This window comes from Nothobranchius furzeri, chromosome 5 (assembly GCF_043380555.1).
Source record: "Nothobranchius furzeri strain GRZ-AD chromosome 5, NfurGRZ-RIMD1, whole genome shotgun sequence".
Taxonomy (NCBI): Eukaryota; Metazoa; Chordata; class Actinopteri; order Cyprinodontiformes; family Nothobranchiidae; genus Nothobranchius; species Nothobranchius furzeri.
Window position 1 is genome coordinate 76,315,440 of NC_091745.1, and position 26,676 is coordinate 76,342,115.

Consider the following 26,676-nt stretch of genomic DNA (forward strand, 5'->3'; position numbering starts at 1 on the left):
GGAAATAAGGTCAAGAAAAAAGAAGACATAAAAATGGCATCAAGAGATCTGAATATATCTAAATCTAAACAACGTCAGTTCATATAAATAAAACTATTTATGCAAGAAAAACATTCATTTTCTGTTTTTTTTTTTTGTTTTTTTTGTTTTTAGCTGCAGAAGCCAAATGGAACAAATACTTTATTTATCTAATTTTAATTTAACTTCACTTTGGTATGAAGTTTTGTATTCTGAGGAAAAATGTGTGTTTAGCAAAGACATTTTATTATTTCTCCTGAATGTGTCACCATCATCATCAGATTCAGATCAGGTCATATACATATATATATATATATATATATATATATATATATATATATATATATATATATATATATATATATATATATATATATATTCTGTCTCTTTACGCCTCACCGTCGTCCCTCTCCCTTCTTTTTTTCCAGAACTAAAGTTTCATCACTCCGCTTTCCTTCGTTGCATTGGTGAAGAGGGATGACGCGTAATTCGTACCTGTGAGAGATGTCTCGCGCCGGCCGGGCACGCGGCCTTGATGGGGAGGGGGGTGGATGATGAGGATGCGGATGCCATGGTAACAGGCCGATTACACCCAGACCTTTTATATGCACCTTTATTTATTTATTTGGGACTCCTTTTAGCGCGCCTATGTCTGCTCCGCCTTTGGCTCTGAGTTATGTAAAGAGCGCACAAGTGGACTCGGAACACTCCTGCGAAGGACTCGAGTAGATCAACAAGTTGTGTTACGGTTGTTTTCCCCCCCTTTCCTCAAGAAGCAGCTGTGAGTCTGTCGTCGGAGGGGAGAGAGGACGCCGCCTGTCATCTGAACACAATGCCACTGAAAGTCGGCAGAAGTGAGGATGGATCCAGACAGCTGGTTCTGATGTTTTGATGAGCAGAACACCAGAACCAAGTTGAGTTCGGTGGACCAGCGCTGCTTTTAGTGAGCCGAGCCGAGCGCCTCCGTCACCGGAGGACAGCGTCTCCGCGCGCCTTCCGTCATGATGGATGTGGCTTTTCCGCTCCGATGCTGAGCATGACCGCGCGTCGCGGCTTCCGTGGAAGCATGGGCTGACATTAGAGGGGCAGTTTAGACCCAAACGTGCCTCAGACAGTGTGCTTTTCTCCGTGCGTGTCAGAATGGAGTCGTGCGTCTCGGAGCGTGCGCCTGTAAGCGCCACGTTGTTAAAAAAGAATGAAGCGTCCTTGTCATTTATTCTGGGTTAAGCGCTCCCCTTCCCGCCTCAAACGACCCCTTATGTAAAGACACTGACACCCCGAATGAGAAGTGTGGATGTAAAAGGCTTTTCGTCGAGCGCCGTTTATACCGGGGAGCCGGTGCCGGCATGACCGGAGTCGGAGCGTTGAGGGCGGCTGTGGCGAGGAGAGGGAGGGCCTCGGGCGGAGAGCAACGTTTCAAGGACGAGGAAGGAGGAAGGATGCAGGAACATCTGTGAGGACAAACCTGACTCTTTGAAAGAAAGCAGAAGAATGAGGCTGCTTCTGTGACAGCGAGGGGAGGAAGTACGGAATCATCTGCATGGGGCCATTTCCAAGGGCACCGAGGTAAGGATGGAAACGTTACTGGGGAGATGGTGGGGGTGTGAGCTGTCAGCTCCATGAGAATCAGTTCAGACTCTCAGTCTCTGTTGCTTCTGCTAATACCAAGTCTGACATCTTCACTGATAATCTGGACAGGTGAGAATATTAAACAGCAGCTCTCCTGAAGGGGTGAGGGACAGCCTACAGGTTCTAGACCCATGACACTTCTCCTCCCTGGGCTGGGATGGATGGAGCCGGGAGTACCCCTGGTAGTGCTGGGGGGTCTGGAGGAGACAGTCTGCCCAGACGGAGTGACGGGGACTTAAAGAGACGTAGCAAAGGCAGCCTTCCGTCTCCAGGTTACAGACTGTCCCAAGCCTCGCTGGAAGGAGAAAAGGGCTCCTTTGGGGCAGACAGCTCCTCATCAGGTGGACGTGGCCGCCGTCCCTCCATCATGAGCTCTTCCCCCAGGGATGGCATTCCCTTCCGCCCTGCAGGCACCCCAACCACACCGTTCCCTCTGCCTCTGCCACCTCCAACCTCGTCCTCCGGCTCAGCCCATCCTCCTCCACGCTCAGTGGGCTTTGCCACGTCCCGTGCCGCCCTGGCCTCCACCTCCTCCACCGGGACGGGAGTCATGGTGGTGGCCACAGGCGCAGAGACGACCACCACCGCCTGCAACACCTATGCCGCGGGGACCCCGGAGCTGATGGGTTCGTCTGGACTAGGCGGGTTTGGGATGAGTCTGGACGGGGAGGATTACAGCCAGTCCAACCAGAGCACCTTCATCCAGAGACAGTTTGGAGCCATGCTGCTGCCAGGGGTCAACAAGTTCAGCTTGCGCATGTTTGGATCTCACAAAGCTGTGGCCTTGGAGCAGGAGAGGCTGAAGTCAGCAGGGGCGTGGATCATACATCCTTACAGTGACTTCAGGTTTGAAGCCACACAAACACACACACACTCCTCGGCACGCAGCCAGCTACTCTCCAAGCTCGGTTTGTGAAATGAATCCCACCTGTTGCATTTCCAACAGAATATTTATTTACTTAGGAAGAAAAATGGATCAAAACTAGAATTTTCTTTTCTTTAAACGGCTCGCATGAAGCAAAACGACAGACACTTAAAAAAGGGGGTAAGAGAAGAGAAGAGAAAGCACGATGCATTCATCAACAGCCTCTCCTGTGCTTGATGTAGGAAACAGATCTGGGAGAAGGGAAAAGCAGGCATGAGACTATAGGCCCTGAGAAGTGTTTGTTAGAGGATGGCATGCACACAGAGATGAATGAATAAAAACTATCTTGGCGATGTGAGAGAAAATGGGGATAATTGCATGCTTTTATTCACAGAAATGAATAAAAAACAATTTCAAAGATGGAGAGCAAGTCTGGTTGGAATAAAATGAGAAAATGTAAATTAGAATAACAAACTTAGACAAGAGGATGCGAAACGTCACCCGTGTCAGTCAGGTAAAATGTTAGAAATCATTTTAATGAATCCAACACATCAAAATAGAGAAAATAGGATGAGCGTTTATTGTCTGCTGCTCAGATGTTTGGTGTTGTGTGAGGGAAACGTAAACATTTTCAGATTTTCTCATAAAAATGAAGTGAACACAGAAAAGAAACGTCTCCTCTACTGTTGCACCTTTATTCATTTTGATTTGATGAGTGTCACGAACACCTGGCTGGTTAGTTTTGGGTCCACAGACGGGATGATTCCGAGGCCTTCCCAGTACCCACTCTGAACACGTGCGGAGGGAATGTCGGCCTCCTGAATCTCCAGACAGACGGCAGCGACGATCGTTTGATCCCCAAGGCTCCTGCCCCACTTCATCTAGTCGTCAAGCACACATACGATGTTTAATTCCACCACAGCTGCCAATGCACCGATCATTCTGCCGCTCTGCTAAAAGAGTAAAACAACCATGGGCTGCATGGTGGTGCGGTGGTTAGCACTGTTGCCTCGCAGCACGAAGGTTGCGGGTTCGAGGCTCGGCTGCAGCCTCTCTGCGTGGAGTTGCGTGTTCTCCCCATGCATGCGTGGGTTTCCTCCGGGTACTCCGGTTTCCCCCACAGATCACAACATGCCCTATAGGTTATAAACTTTAAGTTGCTTTGGATAAAAGCGTCTGCTAAAATAAACATAAACATAATCAGTGAGGGCAGTGAGGGACGAAGGGGCGTGGCCAAACCTACTTCTTTTTCTCCTGATAAGACCCCGAAATATTTTATTAGTCTTGATTAATCTTCTGCAGAATAATGGCTTCCTAAATGATCTGGGATGTTTTTAATTATGCAAGCTGAGCACACACTGTGCATTATTCAGGAATCTAATATTTCATAATCTGTAATCTGAAGCGACACCTGATGAAGAAATGTGTGAGGTCAGAGAAGACTGATTACCTCTAAAACAGTCTTTATGTGTATTTTTTCTTCCTTCATGGCTGCTGCGCACAGGTGCTTGTTAGGGATTGTGTGTGTGCGAGTGAGTGTGTGTGTGTGTGTGTGTGTGAGGGTGTCATTACTGAGTCTGCTGATAAGCTCCTCTCTCTGCACTGCATCATAAAGAGACATGATGCTGCTGCACACAGTAACATAAACAGAAATAATTATTCAAAGGTGGTGGAAATGTCTTTGGATTCATAAGCAGACCTTACACGATGGCGGGAATCAGCCAGTCGTTGTTGCACTCGACCATCTGCTCATCCGCCAGGATGATGGCTGGTGAAGCTTGTAAGGTACTGACATCTGGCCAGCTGTGAACAGGGAACCAATCACAGCCCACTGAGGAGACACTTGGCCTCCATTACAGTCAAATTAGAGTTTGGTTTGACAACAGCTGAGCAGGTAGATGCAGGTCAGTTATCGTCCAGCACCTGTTCGTGTTCAGAAATGGAATACTGATGAGGCCGCCCGAAAGAGCTTTGATTGCATTTGCAATTCCCGTGTGTGTGTGTGTGTGTGTGTGTGTGTGTGTGTGTGTGTGTGTGTGTGTGTGTGTGTGTGTGTGTGTGTGTGTGTGTGTGTGTGTGTGTGTGTGTGTGTGTGTGTGTGTGTTCAATTACACACTCAGGTGGACTCAAACACACAAGATCCACAACGCTGCATCAGTTTGAAGATCAGAAACAGAATATTTTCTAGTGTTGAGCCAGTCGTGACAAATAGATGTTTAGTCTCAAGCTGACAACTTGTTTTATGTTCTGATTCGTCATTTTCTCAAAGAAAAAATGTGAAAATCAAGGACGGACAGATTTTTATTCAGACTTGTGCATCATGCAAACAGAAACCTTACAGCAGGAAGCGGTTCAGGGAAGATTAACAGCTGCAACAGCCCTGGTTAAAAAAAAGCAAGTTTGACTCCTTGGATGGAGAAGTAATTGGTTTAGTGAATTATGATTTATTATTATAATAATTAGGATATGTACTTTTGTATATCATCATAAACAAAAATGACTATAAAGATGAATTAAGCTATCGTAATTTATACGACCCACCGAGGTAAGAACTTTTTAACAGAAACATGATTTAAAAGGAAAAAGTATACATTAGGAGAGGGACTCAATTAAAAATTAATCTAACTAGAGGCTTTGTAATTAATTAATCTCAATTAATTGCATTTTAATAATTCAAGACATTTTGCGCCCAAGCAATTGTATTTAATCAAAAATAGTGTTAGTGAGGCACAGATGACATGCCCACACTTTATAGGGTTTATTTCTGTAACCTGAAACTAAAAGGTCTGTCTGATTACTTTAATCTCATTATAAACGTAACCCTTGTGGAATTTGTTGGGATGGGTAAATATTAGTATATGTGTTATTGATGAAACGTAGATGGACATGAAACATTGTAAATGTAAATACTAAACTGAACACTAGGTGGCAGCAGAGCACTGCTAATATTTATAGAGAGGTGTTGTGCAGAGTTCAGGGGAAGTTCTGCTGAGGGTGATAGTTGTCCCTCCTGCTGTCATAAAGTTCATATGGATAAAATTACATAAAGGAGGGATAAAGATGGGGCTGATGGATTGTCGAACCTCAGATTGAGAAGGAGCAATGTAGTTTTCATCCTGGCTGTGGAACACTTGACCAGCTAGGGGGGTCCTGGAGGGTGCGTGGGAGTTCACCCAACCAATCTGTTTTGTGGAGAGTTTTTTGGAGAAGGCGTTTGACTGCATCCCTCAGGAGGCCCTTTGGGGATACTCCGGGAGTATGGGGTACCTTTGACATTTGAATCGATTCGGTACTAATTCCCGGTACCTAGGAATCGATACCGGTACTTCATGGTACCAATTTTAGATACTTTTGAGTGTTTAATATTTTAATTCTCATTTATAATAAAATATATATTTTTCTCAGTATATAACCGTATTTGATAAATATCACGATAAATAACATACAATTCTGTAACAAGAATTTTCTTGAGATATTAGGGTGTCCTTCTCCATGTCCCTTTTATCCTTGGTTATTCTACAGCCCTCCACCTTTTCCTAACCACCGCGCTGCTGACCGTGCACATGGATAGAAACACCAACCCTCTGAAATCTCCCTCTCTCCGCCTGCTCTGCCATTTTCCTTCTTCTCTCGCCTTTACGTCTCCCAGAGACCTCTGGGAGAACCTGCTTGCGGGTGTTCCACCATGTTTGGCTTTGTAGTGGAGACGTTTCTGCAGCTTTCTGTGATCAGATCCGATTGGAAGAGCTACCTCCTCTGATCTGATCCGATCAACCAAGCAAACTGTTGCAGCCAGGAATTAGCTGGCAGTGGTTGACCCAACAGAGCTATTCCCAAACGTGTCCCAAACTTAGTAGTTGTCTAAGTGAGGATAGATTTGTTGTTAACGCAGAAAATTACAGCTTCCATTGTCCTCTCCCAGAACACCTTTGATAGGACAGATAGGTGGTGATAGGCTTCCTGGAAAATTATTTTCTTTTTTTCAATAAACTGGATGTTTTTTTGTTTTTGCTCCCGTTATGCCAAAGCCCACTCCTCCTTGATTGATGCTTGTTCCTAATCTTTGATCAGATACGTCCTTGTCCTCCACCTACACCCTGATGTACCGACATGTGGTGCTGCTATAGACTACTAAAGAAATGTACCATCAAAATGATGGGAGGATGTTGTCATTGTGGCACCATGAATTACAACAAAGTTACACCGGAGCTAGAATAACTTTACTATCAAGGATTTGAGAGGAAGAGAGAGCGTTAAGGTAGAAAATAAACTATGCTGTCATTTCAAATGAAACAAATAATAGTCGACAAGAGAAAGCGAGATGCGCTATGTCTGTTTCAAAAAGATAAAACACTTGCAGACATGCAGGGTGAGCAAAATTGATAACTCAATAATAAAACTCTCAGGAAATAGTCACTGGAGTTGTTATGATGATTCAAGATGGCCACAACAATTAATTAATATTAGCAAGAGATGGGTATAACTGTCAGTTTCACAGATATTCAGAAAAATGTGGTTTAAATATTCTGTTCAAAACTACTGGTCTGGAGGGTCTTTTATTTAAAAGTTTGATTATAATTATTTTTATTACAGTTTAACAGAAATAAAAGCACACTTTTGTGTGTGTAATTATTGACATTAGAGATCCACTGATGTGGGGTTTTTCTGTTGCCGATACCGATGCTGATGTGTAGCTTATAAAGTTTATAAAAATGTCAATAAACTGATCAGGTATAAAACAAAAAGTTCACAATAAAGTTTTAGAGCATTTAGAAATTAATTTATTACCATTTAAAATGGCCGTGTTTCCCTTCTGGGCTGTTTGGTTGTGGTTAGTTATGTTTAGAGAATGTGGACAGTAGACGTTTGGGACATGAAACTGTAGAGGCCCCCAATCGGGGGGTGTTAGGGTTAAACAGGCGAAACATGAAAATAGTGTTCTACCCCTACTTCCTGCGTTAGTCGGCGATAGAAAATAAATGGGGGGAATGCTCAGATTAGAGAAGCCAGCGAGTCATTGAAAATGAACATTCATGGACTCACCCATCTTGTCTCACGACTGGGAAGGCTTTGTTGGTTCAGCATCCATTGGCGAACAGAGAACATCTCAGCTAGTAGAAGCTAACAGTTAGCATTAGCAGCTCCACCGTACGGCAGAACTCCTCCAGGCTTGTGTTATGAAACATCAATTTTGCAAAACAAACCGAGTCAGTGGTAGAGTTGTGCAGTGATGGGAAAGCACGCCAGAACAAACAAACACACTTAACGTTCGTCAGGCAAATTACGAATGAGTTGAGTTCACGTTCACAAAAAAATGAACAAGTTCGCGAACGACCATTCAATGAACGCGTCCGGGCACCTCCCACAGACATCGACTCACAGGGCATTCGTTTGTTTTAGCGACGACTGCAGATGTGTTGAAAAAAACGAGTGAGCTTGATCTTTAATGGAAGAGGACTTTTAATTTTACACACTTGTTCTGATTTTTCTGCAAAATCTTAGTCGAACACAAATAAATCTAATGGTGTAGCTCCGTCACTGAATGCACTTATTACCCACCACTGATGCGGAGATGCAACAAATAATTTCACAATACATATTTGTCTGGTCCTCCCACTGTCTTCATGGGTGACCCCGCGAAGAAAGATGACCATTGAGCAGGTTGATGGTTTATCCCTAGAGGTCCACGTGGCAGGTGGTGCTCACTCCTGCCACGTGGACCTCTTGGGATAAACCATCAATCCTGCTCAATAGTCATCTTTCTTCGCGGGGTCACCCATGAAGACAGTGGGAGGTTAACCAACTGGCTCGTCTTTGCTTTGCAACATTTTAATCCTGAAAACATTCACGATAGCTTCAAAGTCTATAGATCTGAATCTCCATCACACACATTTACTATCTGAGTGTGATGAAAATTTGAGATTTGATTTGCTGTAATCAGAGCTAATGGGGTGTGTTCTCCGGGTCCTGGATTAAATCACCATCTCTGTTACAAGAAGCATTGTTTGTGTGTGCTGCCGTAAATAATCTCTGTATTTACTGCCACTGGCACTGAGGCGCTACATCTGTCAATTTGACAAAGTCTGAATGGAGTGTGTGTGTTTCTCAGTGTGATGACTCACGCACGCTTTAATCTTCATCAGTCCGTGAGTAGCATCCCACCATGAGGTTACGTTACTGAATTACCGCTCAATAGCGATTGACCACCGAATGTGAGTGTCATTTTCACCATGAAAACGACACTGCGTGTGCGAATGAGAGAGCCGAGGTGATGGATGGAGGAATCAGAGGAAAAGGAGACCAGGGGATGACAAGAACCATCCCCAGATGATTGCGTCGGCTCTTCTGTCATACTTTAATCACTTCTGACATCCGAACGACGGGATTTACTTCCTGTGTTTATATGAGAAAGCTTAAATGCACCACTGAGTAACGTTCTCCAGCATGAAATACAGACTGATGAGAAATCTCAAGGTTATTGATGATTTGCCTTCATCTGTCTGCTCCTCTCTATCTGTCCCTCTTTTCCCAAGTCGGTTTATTGGGTTGAGAATAAAATATGCATTTTATGACGTGTAAGCACCTTGAGGAAACCACATGAATCCCAACTGCATTCAGTTAGTATTTTTCCATTATACACACACACACACACACACACACAAACACACACACACACACACACACACACACACACACACACACACACACACACACACACACACACACACAAACACACACACACACACACACACACACACACACACACACACACACACACACACACACACACACACACACACACACACACACACACACACACCTCTGTTCTGAAAAGGGATGTTTTTCTTTAATAGCCCCATAAAGCTAATTATCATTTAACTGAAAATAACCAGAAATGTTGTTCAGCTGATGTCTGCATTCTCTTCTGTCTCTCAAGGCTAAAAATAATAATGTGTTAGCTTGAATTAGGAGGCTACTGCCAAAACTAAAGCGAGTGTTTCTAAAATTATCTAAATCTCTTGTTTAGATTATAAAACCATAACTCTAGATGCACCCAGAAGGTTTCTAGAAAATTCAAATGTGACAAAGCTACACATTGTAGTTGTCGTGCATATGAAACACCACTGTGACTACACTTTAATGCACAGTATTCTCACTAGAGCTGAGGATGGAAATGAGCTTCACACAGGTGGAAAAAACTGGAATAAAATGTGATAATGTCTTTGTGATGTGGCTGCCAGAAATTTGATTCTATTGCACCGCTCACATAGGCTGCAAGTTGTGACATCTAAAATTTGCATTATTCTATATGAGGAGGAGAATATATTCAGTGTGTTGGACACAGCTTGTTGGTGTGGCAGCTGGTTGAACGTCAGTGCAAAGAAGTCAGCACATAAAAAGTAAAGTATTCAGTTTTAATTAGGATTTAATTCTTCTTGCTTTGTTTCCTAATAAATTAATGAATACATTCGTATAACAAATGGACTCAATTTTAAATTCAGCAGAAAAGTTGTCATTTTGTCACTTTCTGTCACAGTCAGACCTAGTGACGATCTGCCGGATCCAACAACAGCCAAACAGAGAAAGTTTTAAAGAGTTTATTTGAGGACTTGTTAAAGCGATCGGGACCAGCTGGACTCGGTTCCTCGTGGCGGGGCCTGAGAGACAGAAAACGGTCAACGAGTCTTAATCTGAAGAGTGACTGACCTTCTGAAAACAGCAGCGGTGCTCAGCGGTGAGGGATGCCAGTTAAGGTGAGTACTCAGATTCAGGCTGAAACTGAGGCAAAAGACGGGTTCCATAGGCAGGCAGGCTGGCTGGCAGGCAGGCAGGCTGGCAGGCAGGCAGGCAGGCTGGCAGGCAGGCAGGCAGGCTGGCTGGCAGGCAGGCAGGCAGGCTGGCAGGCAGGCAGGCAGGCAGGCAGGCAGGCAGGCTGGCAGGCAGGCAGGCTGGCAGGCAGGCAGGCAGGCAGGCTGGCAGGCAGGCAGGCTGGCAGGCAGGCTGGCAGGCAGGCAGGCAGGCTGGCAGGCAGGCAGGCTGGCAGGCAGGCTGGCAGGCAGGCAGGCTGGCAGGCAGGCAGGCAGGCAGGCTGGCAGGCAGGCTGGCAGGCTGGCAGGCAGGCAGGCTGGCAGGCAGGCAGGCAGACAGACAGACAGACAGACAGACAGAGACGCTCGAAGGACTGTGACAGGGCAGCAGACGATCTTGCACTGAGCAGCAGGAGCCAGGTGCTTAAATAGGGAGCAGCATAGGTGGAATTAATCAGCTAGACTACTACTGCTGCAGGGAGACAGGAAAACGCAGAGATCCGGGCATGATCATGACACTTTCCAGGTGAGAAAGAATGTCACACTAAAAAAATAACTCAATATTGTAGTTCCATATCAAGCAACCTCAGACTGCTGATTAAGGCATCTCTATGAATGAAACAAAAATGTCTCACTTTTAAAACAATGGCTTCATGTTGAGTGACGTCGTGTTTTTATCCGTTTAGATTCTACTGGGACTTGTTGATGCTACTGTTGATGATGGGCAACCTAATCGTCCTGCCTGTTGGCATCACGTTCTTTCGGGATGAGAACACTCCGTCGTGGATCATCTTCAACGTGGTCTCTGACACCCTCTTCATGGTTGACCTGGTTCTCAACTTTAGGACTGGCATCGTAAAGGAGGACAGCACAGAGATCTTGCTTGACCCCAGGTCAGTAGAAGCATTAGCATCCCGCTAAACAAAACACATTGCATGGACGCGCAGATCTCGTTTGTTCTGGACTTCTTTAGGACACGAAAACGAACTCTGCAATTTGGACATCAAACCATGACCCTACTTTGACGTCAATATAATGTTGAACGCTGAGGGGCAGCATTTTCCATTCCACTCCATTTATTTGATAAAGCACATTTGAAAACAGCATGTGAGCTGACCAAAGTGCTGTACAGGGGTAAAAACATAAGGTTAAATGAATAATATAAAAAAATAAAACAGCTAGAGCATAGCACAAAGAACCGAACAAGAGAAGTCCATAAAATCGGTAAAAGAACAGTGTAAATAAACCATCGATAAAATAGCTAGGCAGTAAAAGCAAGGGAATAAAAGTAAGTCTGTAAGTGAGACTTAAAAACCCCAATGGAGGAGGAGAGTCTGATATTCAGCGGGAGATCATTCCAGAGTTTCGGAGCGCAGACAGAAAAAGCTCGTTCACCATGGGTTTTGCAGCGTAGACGGGGAATCTGTAGTAGGTGTAGGTCACCTGAATGGAGAGTCCTGCCCGGCACATAATGAGTGAGTAACTCGGATATGTAAGGTGGTGCTAAGCCATTCAGCGTCTTAAAAACAAACAATAACATTTTAAAACGTATACGGTAGTGCACAGGAAGCCAGTGAAGTCTTTCTAAAATTGGAGTGATGTGCTGACGATGGCCAGTATTGGTCAGAAATCTTGCCGTCACATTCTGTATCAGCTGAAGGCGAGATGATGCGGCTTTTTAAATACCAAACAGAACCGCATTGGAGTAATCCAACCTTGGGGTGATGAAGGCGTGAATGGTTGTCTCGAGGTGGCACCGATTCAGAATGGGTTTTAGTTTGGAAAGACGTCTCAACTGATAAAAACATGATTTAACCATGTGATTAACGATTTTTAGAGCCACATCCATTTTAATTCCAAGATTAACAATTGTTTGACTAATTTTAAAAGGAAGAGCAGAAAAATCAGGAGCGGAGGAAGACGAGCCATTAGGAGTAAAAACGATAAACTCATTCTTAAACTCATTCAGCAGCAGAACATTTGCTGACAGCCAGTCTTTAACCTCACTCGGGCAATCAAGAAGTGGCTGGATGGAGGTAAAAGTCTTCAATGGAACATAAATCTGGCAGTCGTCCGCATAAAGATGAAAGTTAATGTTAAACTTCCTAAAGATTAGTCCCAGTGCAAGAATATAGTAGCTCAGGAGGTAGAGTCGGTTGTCCAGTGATCGGAAGGTTGCAGGTTTGATCCCAGCTCTGCCAGAGACTGCTGCTATTGTGCCCTTGGGCAAGACACTTAACCCACCTTAGCTGCTGGTAGTGGTTGGAGGGACTGGTGGTGCCTGTGCTTGGAAAGCCTCACCTCTGTCAGTGTGCTCCAGGACATCACCACCAGAGTGTGAGTGTGTGTGATTATACATTGTAATGGTAAATGGCCTGCATTTGATATGGCATCCTGGAACCCCCCAAGGCGCTTTACAACACAATCAGTCATTCACCCATTCACACAAACATTCACACGCTGGTGGGGATGAGCTACGATGTAGCCACAGCTACCCCGGGGTCTGACAGGCAGAGGCAAGGCTGCCGAGCACTGGCGCCACGGGTCCCTCTGACCACCACCAGCAGGTGGTGTAAAGCGCTTTGGAGTCCTCTGACTCAGAAAGTGTGGGTTATTTACCATTTAAACATTTGTACCTCAGGTTGAGTAACTTTTTTGGACATCATGGGCACATCCAACACAGGTGCAGAGAATTAGATGAAAAATATCGTTGTCCACTGCACAACGTCTTTTCCAGGTCATTTTTGGATGTCAAGTTTTGGTCTCCTGAAGGTGACTGTGATGCCAGATGACTTATGGGCCATTCCCATCTGTACCGGGTCGGCCCGGGCCGGGTAGCCTCAGTCGGCCCCAGCCTGGCCCGGTTGATTCCACACATCCTTGCCTTAAGCCCATGTGGGCTGATTCTACCCACCAATCAGAGGCTTGCTCTAATGGAAGGTGTGAATTTGCTGTCAGCAGTGGGTGTGTTGGCCCTGGTCGGCCTGAAGCAGACCCCCTCCAGAAGAGGGCTGAGAATGAGCCTTGGTTGGCCCGGAAAAATACCAGGCCTCCCAGATATGTAAACAACCTACGCTACCCGGCCGGGGCCGACCCGGTACAGATGGGAATGGCCCAATAGGTTTTTCAACGTCTTCTGGGTGACCTGTGTTGACTTCCTCAGGACCTCCAGAAATGTGCTCATTCTGCTCCAAATTGGGTCATTGTGCATGTTGTTTCTACATGTGGAGCCTGTGATGGTTGAAGGGCTGAACAACTGACCAGAAACCCGCGATACCGGAGGGCACAAAACAGCGCTAAATACCAGTCTCCATGTTCTAGGTCCAAACGTCTTTTGTTGTCCATGACTTCAAATGGTGATTTTCTTTTTGGGACTCTGGTAGTTTGTCCTAAAGCTGAAGTGGTAGCAGCCAGCTATTTCTCCATCGCTGATGTTACTGAGCAGAGAACCTCACACACCAGTGGTGTTCTGTTGCTAAATATGTGAGTGTGCAATGAGTGGAAGACCCAGGGAAGAGGGGAGGTTCGGTGGGATCGACAACCAGATGGTCCAGTAGCTGCTTTTGGTCGGAAATGTGTTATTGGCGGAAATTTTTAGACAAATGCAAAAGAACCATTTCTTTTTTTTTTTACCTTTTAATCTCCACAAAATATTTATGGCTATACTTTGTTAAAACTTTGTTAACCCTCCCACTGTCTTTATGGGTGACCCCGCGAGGAAAGTTGACCATTGAGCAGGATTGATGGTTTATCCCTTGAGGCCCATGTGGCAGGGGTGAGGTGGTGCTCACTCCTCACCCCTGCCACATGGACCCAAGGGATAAACCATCAACCCTGCTCAATGGTCAACTTTCCTTGCGGGATCACATCCATTAGGACAGTGGGAGGGTTAAGAGGCATTTTAAGCTATGGTTATTAGTTATTAGGCTGCACGATAGCCTTAAAAGGCTGTGCCCATACAAAACAGAACCTGGGGTTACAGTACCCAACCAACATTTACAAGTACACTCCCCTGTTCAGGTACTCGGTTGGTCCCCCTAAAAACTTGGAATATGCAAAGAGGCAAAAATTCCATGGAGGTTTGGTAAAATTACCTGAAACTTCCAATAGTGGAAACGGACCTTTTGTTTGCAGGGAAAAAGTTCCATAACACTGAAAAATAAATGTGCTCATTGATATTTGCACACATGTTAACTGTTAGTATGTATTTAATGGAATGGAAGTGCAAATAAACCTCATAGAAAATAGCCAGTGTAGCTGCCGTACACGTATCTCAAACAGGCGCCGATATCAGCACAACAAGCAGGATGTCATGAATTTCCAGTTTTATTTCAGGCCATCTGTTTTGTTTCTGTTCAAACAAGTCCATATGTGAGTAGAGGAAAGGTGACGTGACGTAGCATTATTCAAGCTCCTGTTTGTTCCTGATGAATATTCACGAGGGATGTCTCATGCTAGACAAATGTTGGACTTATTCACACAAAACCAGACCACTAGATGAGGCGTGTCACTGGTCTTCCATCTTTGTGTAATTCAGAGAAATCCGCCAGAACTACTTGAAGAGCTGGTTCCTCGTGGACTTTGTGTCATCCATCCCAGTGGACTACATCTTCCTGATGGTGGACAGTCTGGACTCGGAGGTCTACAGGACGGCCAGGGCGCTGCGAATAGTCCGCTTCACTAAAATCCTCAGCCTGCTTCGGCTGCTCCGCCTGTCCAGACTCATCCGCTACATCCATCAGTGGGAAGAGGTGAGAGACGATGTTTGACAAGTTTTGGCTAAAGATGTTCACCTTTGGAGTTGTTGATTTAAAGGAGGGGATTCAATAAATGAACTCCTTCATCTTCCTCTCCTCTTAGATCTTCCACATGACCTATGACCTGGCCAGTGCCATGGTGAGGATCGTAAACCTGATCGGTATGATGCTCCTGCTGTGCCACTGGGATGGTTGTCTCCAGTTTCTGGTCCCCATGCTGCAGGACTTTCCTTCTGACTGCTGGGTTTCCAAGAACCTGATGGTGGTGAGTCTCTATCCTCGAATCTGAATCCTGGAGGGTTGATCTTACTGCTGGATAAATAAAACAGGACTTTCACAGTAAATTACACAAAACACTCTCTGAGCGTGTTTGGTCAATATTCATTTCAGCTGAAGGATGCATTATGAGTCGAACCGGTGTTGACTGTGTGCTGCTGTTTATCAGATATGACACGGTTTCCTCCTTATCTCTGTTACGCTGCAGTAGCCTTATAAAGACAAAAGGAAAACCCTGACAACACTGATCGGGTGAAGGTGTGAATACACACAAACAGTGGAAGCTCGTTCATGCCGGCTTCCAGCAGTGGATGTAGATACACAGTTGTATGAACAGCTGACTCATGTGCCGTTGGTTGCCACGAGTAACGGTTGCTAAGCAGACGGATGTTGGGTTTTTCCCCGGAGAGAGTCCCTTCATCCCCTGGACCATTAACATCCCTTTATAATTGGACGCACATGCCAAACAGAAGTTGCACACACACACACACACACATCCAGGAGGCTCTTTGTTGTGCTCATTTGTAATCTGTGTGGTTTTTGAGTTTTGTTCAAATGTTTTGCTGCTTTAGGTCACCAGAGTGGGTTTTGGTGCTTAAAAGGCTTTGCTTTTAGTGGTTCTGATCTGTGTTTTCCGTTGAAACTCTCAAGTGCATCTGACTAAGTGAAGAACTTTTCACTGACACAGTGCCTTAATAAATACTGCTTTCATCGTCTATGTCCTCCCCCTTCACAGAATGACACATGGGGCGTGCAGTACTCCTATGCTCTGTTCAAAGCCATGAGCCACATGTTGTGTATCGGGTACGGTGCCCAGGCTCCTGAAGGGATGACCGATGTGTGGCTCACCATGCTCAGCATGATTGTTGGCGCCACCTGCTACGCCATGTTCATTGGCCACGCCACAGCTCTCATACAGTCACTGGACTCCTCGAGACGACAGTATCAGGAGAAGGTGAACAATGGCTGACACCCATCTGCTGCTACGTGCATGTTTGATTACATATGGGTTGTCTTTCAGATGAGATGTTCAGTCTTTTATCTGTTATCTATTTTAGATTTGAGGTCAAATTTTCATTCACACAAAAAATATGGAATCAACCAAACTGCATTTGGTGTTGTGTGAGTTAACTTCTTAAAGAGACCGATTCAAGGTTCAGCTCACAGATATTCAAACTGTATTAATTCATTTAGGCACTCTGTCCTAAAATAACAACCTAACATAAACAACTTATTGCTCAGTTAGTAAGATAAAGGTAAGATAAAATTCTGGCGGTCGATAATACGCATCAATTTATGTACTGTTATCCTAAAGCTGGAGACCGTAGCACGATGTCATCAAGTAGAGGAGGAGGAGATTTTGAAATTTAAACAGCTATAGCTCTACGTCCTCTTCTGGAAGGATCTGAGAGCCATGCATCATACTGCACACGCACACACAAATAGCCTTGGACCGCTGACGGACAAGTAATGTTCTGCTAATTCTAATTGCTGAATTATCTCCTTAGCCTTCATCAGGTTCCACAGGAGCTGTTAATTACTCATTTTAATTCAATTCAATTCAAGTTTATTTATATAGCGCCAAATCACGACAAGAGTCGTCTCAAGGCACTTCAAATAATAAACATTCCAATTCAGGTCAGTTCATTAAGCCAATCAGAAAAAAATGTTTCCTATATAAGAAACCCAGAAAATTGCATCAAGTCACTGACTAGTGTCAGTGACTTTACAGCAATCCTCATACTAAGCAAGCATAAAGCGAGAGTGGAGAGGAAAACTCCCTTTTAACAGGAAGAAACCTTCAGAGGATCCTGGCTCAGTATAAGCAGCCATCCACCATGACTCACTGGGGATCGAGAAGACAGAGCAGACACACACACACACACACACACACACACACACACACACACACACACACACGCGCACGCACGCATGCACGCACACACACACACACACACCAAGCAATGTGTCTATGGTTACATTGTGATTTCTTAGTAAATATTCTATTTGGTGAGAGATAAACTTTATTGAATTTATCCTAGTGGATCTATAATTAAACGGATAAACTAGTAGTAGCACATCCAACGTCAAGGAAAGAAAAAAGTTACTATCAGGAGAGGGATAACGTTTTTGTGGTTTGTAGCAGTGTGCTAGTCGATGGCCCCCTCCATGAGGCCACCACAGCTCAGCAGAACATCATTGTAGCTTCTTCTGGGGAGAAAAACACTTAGAAAAAAAATAATGTTAACAGCTGAAATAGCAGAAAATAATACAGTTAAAGAGCAGATTGTAGAAGAAAGTAGTAGAGTGTGAAAAGTGGTCAGTGTGTCTTCCAGCAATAACTACAGAGATAACTCTGGATAGCCCAGCCTTTTAGATGGAGGCATGTTGGAGGCAGGGCAGGGGAGAGCCGTCTTTACCGACTGTACACTCCACCTCCCTCTACTCCCCCACTCGTCTAGATTTTTTATAAGATCTTCACAGTTCAAACGGTGAAATATCAATAACCAGCAGGAAACTGGCATTTGTGATGCTAGCACAAACCTGCTAATGCTACAGCAAGCTAAAAACAATACTCCAACGTAGCATAAGTTTAAACGCTACACTAATCACTTTGCTTCAATACAAAAAAGATTAATCCATTTTTGTTCTCCTCCCTCCTCTTCCACAGTTAGCTCGAACTTTACAGGCATTCATTTATTGCAGGTCGAGTTAGCGTTCAAGCTAGGTTGTCATGCTGGGCTAAAAGTCAATGTGTCTTTCTGCTTATGTTCCTGCAGTACAAGCAGGTGGAGCAGTATATGTCCTTCCACAAGCTTCCTGCAGACCTACGACAAAAGATCCACGAGTATTATGAGCATCGCTTCCAGGGGAAAATGTTTGATGAGGAGAACATTCTGGGAGAGCTTAGTGAGCCGCTGAAGGAGGTTAATAAATTCATAAACGCCCACTTTCTTCCTGCCTTCAGCAAACATGCCTGGCTTTTATTCCCGGCTCACTTTGTGTTCTGTTTTGTTTTTATTTAGGAGATAGTCAGTTTCAACTGCCGTAGCCTGGTGGCTAACATGCCCTTGTTTGCTAACGCCGATCCAAACTTTGTGACGGCCGTGCTGACCAAGCTCCGCTTCGAGGTGTTTCAGCCATCTGATTTTATCATACGTGAGGGAACGGTTGGACGAAAGATGTATTTTATTCAGCATGGACGGGTCAGTGTGCTGACCCGAGGCAATAAAGAGACCAAACTGAGCGATGGGTCCTACTTTGGTGGTAAGAACCTTTCTTAGACTTAAAACAGAAGGAAAATGAAAGTTTCTTTTTGGCAAAGGGCAAAATGAGCGATCACTTGTGTACTTATTGTGTTTTTGCCATTATCTCTCCCCTTCTCATCAGAGATTTGTCTGTTGACTCGTGGACGGAGGACAGCCAGTGTCCGTGCTGACACATACTGTCGTTTGTATTCTCTCAGCGTGGACAGCTTTAATGAGGTTTTAGAAGAACACCCAATGATGAGGCGTGCCTTTGAAACTGTTGCTGTTGACCGCTTGGACCGTATTGGTAACTTATGAATTTCTACTTGTCTCTCAGTCTTAAATATGCTACTATTTACTGTTTTTACTTTGTTTCTGCTGCTCCATGTTTTTGCAGTTGTTCCCTCCTGGTCTGTTGATTTGCTTTTGTCACAGTTTTGGTTTCCACCCTTCTCCAGGCAGAAAAAACTCTATGCTGCTGCGCAAGTCGTCCCAGGGAGGGTCTCTAGGTGGCAGCATGGGTCGTGGTGGAGGCCGCGGTGGAGGTGCAGGTGGACTTGCAGCAGGAGGTTTGGGTTCCTGTGACAGCATGCTGGTGCAGCAGATTGTTAAACACGACAGCATGCCAGCCATGCAGGACACCATAGCAGCGGCTGCTGCAGGAAGAAGCAGCATGATCGGAGGTAGTGGCACAGTGTCTCCTCGACCATGTCCCGTCATCTGGGCACCATTGGTCCACGCTCCCCTGCAGACTGCAGCGGCCACCAGTAATGTTGCCATTGCCCTTATGCACCAGCAGCAGCAGCAGCAGCAGCAGCAGCTCCACCAGCTGCAGCAGCAGCATGCTCTCGGAGCAGGTTTCTTCCTGCCTTCCCCTCTGATTTCTCCTTCTCCCTCATCCTCCTTTCCTCTTTCGCCTCCACGTGCTCCTGTGCTACAACCCCTCCGCCCCTCTGTGAGCTCTCTCATTGGGATGATGGCGATGGGAGGAATGAGTGGTTTGTCCCCGAGAGGATTTCCTGTTTCCCCTTCAACTATGGGCCCCCCAGGCGGAGTGACATCACCTCCAGTTGCTAAAACACCACCCACTCCAGCTTCTTCTGTCCCGGCATCCATGCAACAGGGACGGACTCTTCTCTATGGTCCTCGCTTTCAGGTGGACCATCCCTCGATCACTGCTGGAGCACTTGGGACCCCAGCAGCGGGAGGACCACCTTCACCACTTCACAAGGTACCAACCCCCAATCCACCTGCGGCTTCTGCTGGCCCATCAGATGGCAGCGCGTACCAACAGGGTGCAAAAGAAGCGCTGTTACGTCACGGAGGAAACAGCTGCCAGGGTTTGCCAGCACTGGGCCGACTCACCCAGGAGGCCAGGCTGCTGTCAGCCTCACAACCCACGCTCCCTCACCGCTCCTGGGCTGCAGTGCAATCCCACCCTCCTCTCCATCGGAAGGCCTCTGGAGGGAATTTATTGGCGGCTCCTTTTTTTGTTGGGCAGCTGGCCAGGGGCAGCAGTGCCGGCATCCTGACCTCTAACCCCCCATTACAGTTGCTGACAAATTTACAATTTGCTGCACAAGGAGAAGCCACCTTTCCCATTCAGCCTCCCATAACACACGCTATTCCTGTTAACACAGCTGCCTACACACAAGCTACAGCTCACTCTCCCTCTGTACCTGCACCCTCTGTACCTGCACCCTCTGTACCTGCACACTTAACCTCTACACCTTCTGCATCATCCTCTTCTCCTCCAAAGCAGACCTCACTCTCTTCTTCAACCACATCTTTGTCCCCTTCGCCTATACTTTCCCACACAACTCGCCCAAAGCCCATTCCAACGCCTCCTTCTCGTTCCTCTTCTCCTCCCCCCTGCTCCACTCCACCGTCAGCCGGAACAAGCCCATTGTCCACTCCCCGTCCCAAGCCAATTCCTACACCATCTCCTCGCTCCTCCTCTCCCTCCCCCTCATCCACACCTCCTTCCTCTTCTGTTTCCACTCCAGTTCCTCTAGCTCAGCCTTACGGGCCCAGGTCATCATTCACATCTTCGTCCCCCCCATCTTCTCTGCTCTCTTCTTCCCCACCACATCCTCCAAGCCCTAGAGCCAAGGCATCCAGCACGCCTCCTTCTGCCTCTCCACTATCTGGCCCAAGCCCCACCCTGACCCCAGTTGCTTCACCAGTACCGACGCCTACTCAGACATCTCGCACCCAGCCTTCTACTCCAACCCAGACACTCACTCCTACATCCTCCCCATCTCCCGTCCCCACCACATCCGCCCCCTCCTTGAGTAAGTCCCAGATTCCAATACCTTGTCTCCAACCTTCTGTCTCCCCCTCCGCCAGAGGTCCCACCTCAAGCCAGTCCCCAAAACAAGCTTCCCCTCTTACCCCACCCCAAACTTCCACCCCTGCTCCAACAGTTGTTGGTGTCAACGTCCAAACAAAAGTTACCTTTTCTGTTCATCCGGTGAAGCAAACGTCTCCTCAGATATCCACCTCTTCACCCAATCAGACAGCACACACAGCCAACACCGCCTCGCCTAAAGGAGGGAAACAGGACCCTCAGCTGACGGTGACCAGAAAAGACTCAGAGGGACTGAGGCACAAGCTTCCCGCGAACATGTGAGAGGACAATTTCATGTTGCTGAACAAGCCATGGTTGTGCAGACTCGTGTCGGAGGCGCCACCAGACACTCATAAACCGTACGTACATTTTAAATTCACTCTAGGATGTGGTTGACTTAGAATATCAGGTGATATTCATCATGTGACTCTCAGCTGAGCCGTGGATCAAAGAGAAGGACTTTGAGGAATTTTGCCAAGAAGAGAGCCTAATAAACATGTCACATGTATACATGCGTGTATCTGTGTTTGTGATTGTTGGAGCAGACAGGGGAGCTGAAGTAGGAAAATGCTGCACTATATTGTAAGAAACCCTAAGGAGACACCTGACCTGGAGTACAGATGTAGAGTCTCAGGCCCTGTCCACACGTAGCCGGGGATCTGCCAAAACGTAGATATTTTTCTACGTTTTGGCCTGTCATCCACACGAAAACGGAGTTTTTTCACATGAAAACGGATCTTTTTAAAAACTCCGGCCAAAGTGAAGATCTGCGTTTTCTCCGTTTTGGGTGTCTGCGTGTGGACGGACAAAACCGGAGTTTTAAGGTCCGCAACGTCACTTTCCGCGACAAAAAATGCTGACATCACGTGTGCGACCTGTGTTTACACTAGCCGACATCATGGATGCCCTCGGAGCTGCGCTTGCTTTATCAATTGTCCAAGCGCTTTCTGCTTGTTTGCTTTTGCAAGCGGAATTACTGCTCCTTGCGGAAGACCACAGACGAAGGACGAGGTTAAGAACGGGGGAAGTACTGCCGCCTACAGGTCTGGCATGTCCTTAACAACGTATTTATCCGGGTACGTGTGGGCAGAGTTTTTTTTATTAAACGAGGTGGTGTGGATGCAAGTTTTTGGAGGGGCGGGTATTCGTTTTTAAAAAACCCGGCTACGTGTGGACTAGGCCTCAGTCGGTGTCTGTAAAGCCCCATTCCCACCTGTACCGGGTCGGCCCGGGCCGGGTAGCGTAGGTTGTTTACATATCTGGGTGGCCTGGAATTTTCCCGGGCCAACCAAGGCTCATTCTCGGCCCTCTTCCCGAGGGGTACTGCTTCAGGCCGACCAGGGCCAACACGCCCACTGCTGACAGCAAATTCACACCTTCCATTAGAGCAAGCCTCTGATTGGTGGGTAGAATCAGCCCACATGGGCTTAAGACAAGGATGTGTGGAATCAACCGGGCCAGGCTGGGGCCGACTGGGGCTACCCGGCCCGGGCCGACCCGGTACTGATGGGAATGGCCCATAAGTGCTTGAACAGAAAGCAAGTGGACCTCTCGTTTTATTTCTCATCGGGAAAACTTCCACAGTTCTGATTATGGAGTTTCACATTTACTTTTGTCTTATTTATTAAACGGATTCGATCAAATTGTAAAAAATCTTGTTAAAGTTACAACTGCCTTTTAAATAGACCTTCTTGTTTAAGGCTAACTTGCTAATTACTTTTGCTCACTGTCTCTGGAACAAAGCTGTCAAAATCAGCCAGTCAGCCAACAATCAACCAATCACATGGGAGCAAGCAGCACAACACATTTAGGAATCTAGAAATGTTGAAGATGACTGAAGTCCAACTCAGTCATCAGAACCACAAAGAAAAAGGATTTGAATACTTTGAACAGGATGTGGCTAGCACACAGGCTTGTCTGTGAATTTAAGAAACTGATGATGTATTGGGATTTTCACCCACAACCATGGTTTACAGAAGTGCTATTCAATTCTGGTCCTGGAGGGCCGGTATCCAGCAGGTTTTGGTGTTAACTCTGCTTCAACACACCTGATTTCAGGTGATTAACAGGCTTCTGCAGAGCCTGATGAGATGCTGCACAGACCAGGGGCGGATTTAGGACTGAAGAAGATCCGGGGCTTAACACACACGCGTGCGCACACACACACACGTGACACGCACTAGTCAACATCATATATATTCATATTGTACCAAATAATTTTTAATCTGAAGCTCCATATTCAGCACATTCAGGGCAGAGTATTGTTCCTGTTAGTGTTTAGTGTGAGATGATAGTAAATATTCCCTTTCTTTCTCCAACAACTTTACCTGATAAGCTAACTTTAGGCAAACCAGCAGCACAACAAATATTTTCAAATAAGGCTCACAAACCTGAGTCAGCACCAGTCTCATCAGAGCTGGGGTTCTGTTGCGGTACTTTTGGTCTAAAAGACGTCCTCATGTCCATCTTCACTCATGCGTTTCAGACAGAGAGTGTAGAAGAAGCCGGCTGCTGAAGGGCTTCTTCTTCAGTGGTGGAGGCTCAGGCAGGCTGTATACAAACTACTGCCAGCTGCTCCCTCTCTGTTGGACTTTGGTACTGCATGTTACTTCCGCGATTTAGATCCGGGGCTTTTCATAAAACATCCGGGGCTTCAGCCCAAGTAGCCGGGCCTAACGCCGCCCCTGGCACAGATGATTCAACCACAGAATCTAGTATTTTGGAGCACATAAACCACTAAAACACGTTGGATACTGGTGAGGCCCGGAATTGAATACCCTGGTTTACAGAGAATGGTCCTAAAAAAAGCAAGTGAGGAGCAGCTGATTGTATAAAAAGGCCTCAATGATGTCAGAGGACACTGGTTAGACTGGTCCTAGATGACAAAAAGGCTAAAATGAATAAAAAAACTACTCATGCCAACCATAGTCTGCCGATCTGAACCGCAACTTGTTAAACCTCAAAGCTGATGGACTCCAACAGCAGAAGACGACAGGACCAGAAGCTCTGAGGGATGTTACCAACAACTTGCTGAATACCGAGTTAAAGTAGCTGAGTAAACCATGTGAATGTTATATATTATGTGTGTTCATTTGGCTTTGGTAAATGACAATCTAGACTCTATATCAAAGCACTTCTGAAGGTAAAACTAGCAGAGTATTTCTAATAAAGTGGCCAATGAGAGAGAAAAAAGACATTAACTCGTCTAAGTTTTGGCTTTCCCTCCAATTTATAATAATAATACTAATAATGAAATCATTACAGACTTTGTCTGATTGCAAAAAGCACTAGGACACTTTAGGTACAATTCAAGGATTTAAAACCGAAGCCCCTGTAACCCTCCCACCACTTGTTTGTTTGGCATTTACATATATGAAACCCTCATCTGCAAAAAATTGGTTTTCAGTATCTTTAGGTAATTTTTTTAATACATGAACAAAAAAGGTCCTAAAAAGGAACCCTGTGGAACGCCTGTTCTAAAAAGCTCATTTTGTCCTAATTATTTGTCAATGTGTTTCTTGTTTATACATTTTTTTCCTCATGTTGAACCAATGGGTTGTGCTGGGACAATCAAACAAAACTGACAGACAGGAAGAAGAGGTGGCTCAGTGAGTCATGACTCCAACAGCTCTGCTATCAAACCGAAACTCGGCCATTTTCACAACTGAAGAGGATTTTTCTAAATTAAACGGATTCAAATGACAAAGAAAGGAACTCCAATGGTGTTCTGTTCAAGCACTTTATAACTGACAAGGAATGTTCGAAGTCAATTACAACAGCAATATCCGTGGTGCGTTTTTATTACCAGTGAATCACTTTTATAACGATTATAAATGTGATAAGATGGAATTCTTCTTTGCTGTTGGGTAGAAAGTGCACTGTGAAGTTAGAATGTGGGCAATAGAGCAGAGACTTCCTGGTTTCCAGCTCCAACGGCCTCTTTCCTCCCATTCTTCACCAAAGTGTAATATTTTCCTCATCCGAATAACAATAATTATTATAACATTTAAAATTCACTGTAAAGTTGATACTCGTATGAATTTGAATAATTAGAAGTGGTCCACCAATAGTTCTGTTGTTCCTGGTGTGTGGTGTTTAGTTATTGAACATTACAACAATTCACTCTGACAACTTCTGTAAATTAAAATGCTCTCTCTCTCTCTCTCTCTCTCTCTCTCTCTCTCTCTCTCTCTCTCTCTCTCTCTCTCTCTCTCTCTCTCTCTCTCTCTCTCTCTCTCTCTCTCTCTCTCTCTCTCTCTCTGTGTGTGTGTGTGTGTGTGTGTGTGTGTGTGTGTGTGTGTGTGTCTGAGACGTACAATGCTGCTCTGCTGTGCACCGTGGCTCACATGACTTGGTTCCACCAGCTTCCCGTATTGTGAAAACGCGCCTCTCTGTGGGTCTGTTGTGTGCTTCCTCACCCGTCGACCTCTTTGTCTTTCATCTTCTGTCTTTCTCGCCGCCTTTCATCTAATTCTGCATCTCGGGTCGCTAACTGTTCCTTTGGCGCTCGCAGACTCTCTCCCGTTCTCCCGGTTTGCCCGACACTTTGCTCTCTGCTGTCATCAGCCTCATGCTCACTTGGCGGCGGCGTCCTCCTTCTGTTGAAGACAGACATGATTTCAGCACCATTTTCAGCGATCTTTGATGTTTTCTGTAGGTAGCAACAAGACATTTCTGTCTTAACACCTGATACCATGTTGCCTAGACTATATATATATATATATATATATATATATACATACATATATATATTTAAGGACCAAATGTCTCATCATAGCTTTAGCTTTTGAAAATAAAGTAGCAGAAGATGCAGTTAGGGTGAGGAGGGTTGTGCTTGTGATGATGATGATGATGATGATGATGATGATGATGATGTAAATGTGGATGTAAAAATAAAGTGGATTTAGATTTCAGTCTGTGTTCAGATTTGTGTTTATTTACTTTCAGTAAGCAGCTAAATATGCAATTATTGATTAATTTAATTCCATTTAGGTTTGTCTTTGTAGATATTTGCTAATATTTTAGGTAAGACTGTGTTTGATCTTTTTATGAAAAGCATCACTTTTCTTTTATAAAGATTTACTGAAGAAAGTTTTCACTCACACTGTCGTGTAGGCGTGTGTGTGTGTGTGTGTGTGTGTGTGTGTGTGTGTGTGTGTGTGTGTGTGTGTGTGTGTGTGTGTGTGTGTGTGTGTGTGTGTGTGTGTGTGTGTGTGTGTGTGTGTAATCAGCTTGTTGACCAGAATTGTAAACACCCTAAAGTAATTAGAAAACACACACACAACTTTAAGAAAACAGTAGAAAACAAATCCAAAAGGGTTCAAATGAAGGTTGGTTTAGTTTGGTTTTTGACTGTTTTACAATAATTTCCTGCAGGATGTGAAAACTCTCTCTCTCTCTCTCTCTCTCTCTCTCTCTCTCTCTCTCACACACACACACACACACACACACACACACACACATACACATTTTGAAGGTTTAACTGTTTACTTTTCTAGTCTGAGAAAATTTATTTTAACATAACAATGTTTAAACTGCATCATGTTTGAGAAGCTTGCATTACTGGAACAATACGATGTGTTTAAGTAGTCAAGATGCAGCTCAGCCTCACCTCTCCACTGTCATCATGCATTCCTGTAATTTCCCTAAAACTACCAGGTGATTACAGAGTTTCTCTTCCTCTGAGTGTATCATCAGGGTGGATTTTCTGCACATTCGGAGCACC

At 45.3% G+C, this 26,676-nt stretch overlaps 1 protein-coding gene across 2 annotated transcripts; it reads left to right on the forward strand.

The window, feature by feature from the left end:
- Window positions 1–396: 396 nt before the first annotated feature.
- Window positions 397–21,459, forward strand: LOC107379701 (potassium/sodium hyperpolarization-activated cyclic nucleotide-gated channel 2). Of its 2 annotated transcripts, XM_070551145.1 has the most exons (10): window positions 397–1,584; window positions 1,717–2,493; window positions 11,007–11,213; window positions 14,858–15,071; window positions 15,181–15,342; window positions 16,090–16,308; window positions 18,134–18,280; window positions 18,380–18,620; window positions 18,744–18,908; window positions 19,060–21,459. In XM_070551145.1, the coding sequence occupies exons 2-10, from the start codon at window positions 1,805–1,807 to the stop codon at window positions 21,231–21,233; spliced, it is 4,218 nt and encodes a 1,405-aa protein (XP_070407246.1). In that variant the 5' UTR covers window positions 397–1,584; window positions 1,717–1,804; the 3' UTR covers window positions 21,234–21,459. The 2 variants fall into 2 exon arrangements, with proteins under 2 accessions (XP_070407246.1, XP_015806064.3); XM_015950578.3 differs by having other exon boundaries at window positions 397–2,493.
- The last annotated feature ends 5,217 nt before the right edge of the window (window positions 21,460–26,676 follow it).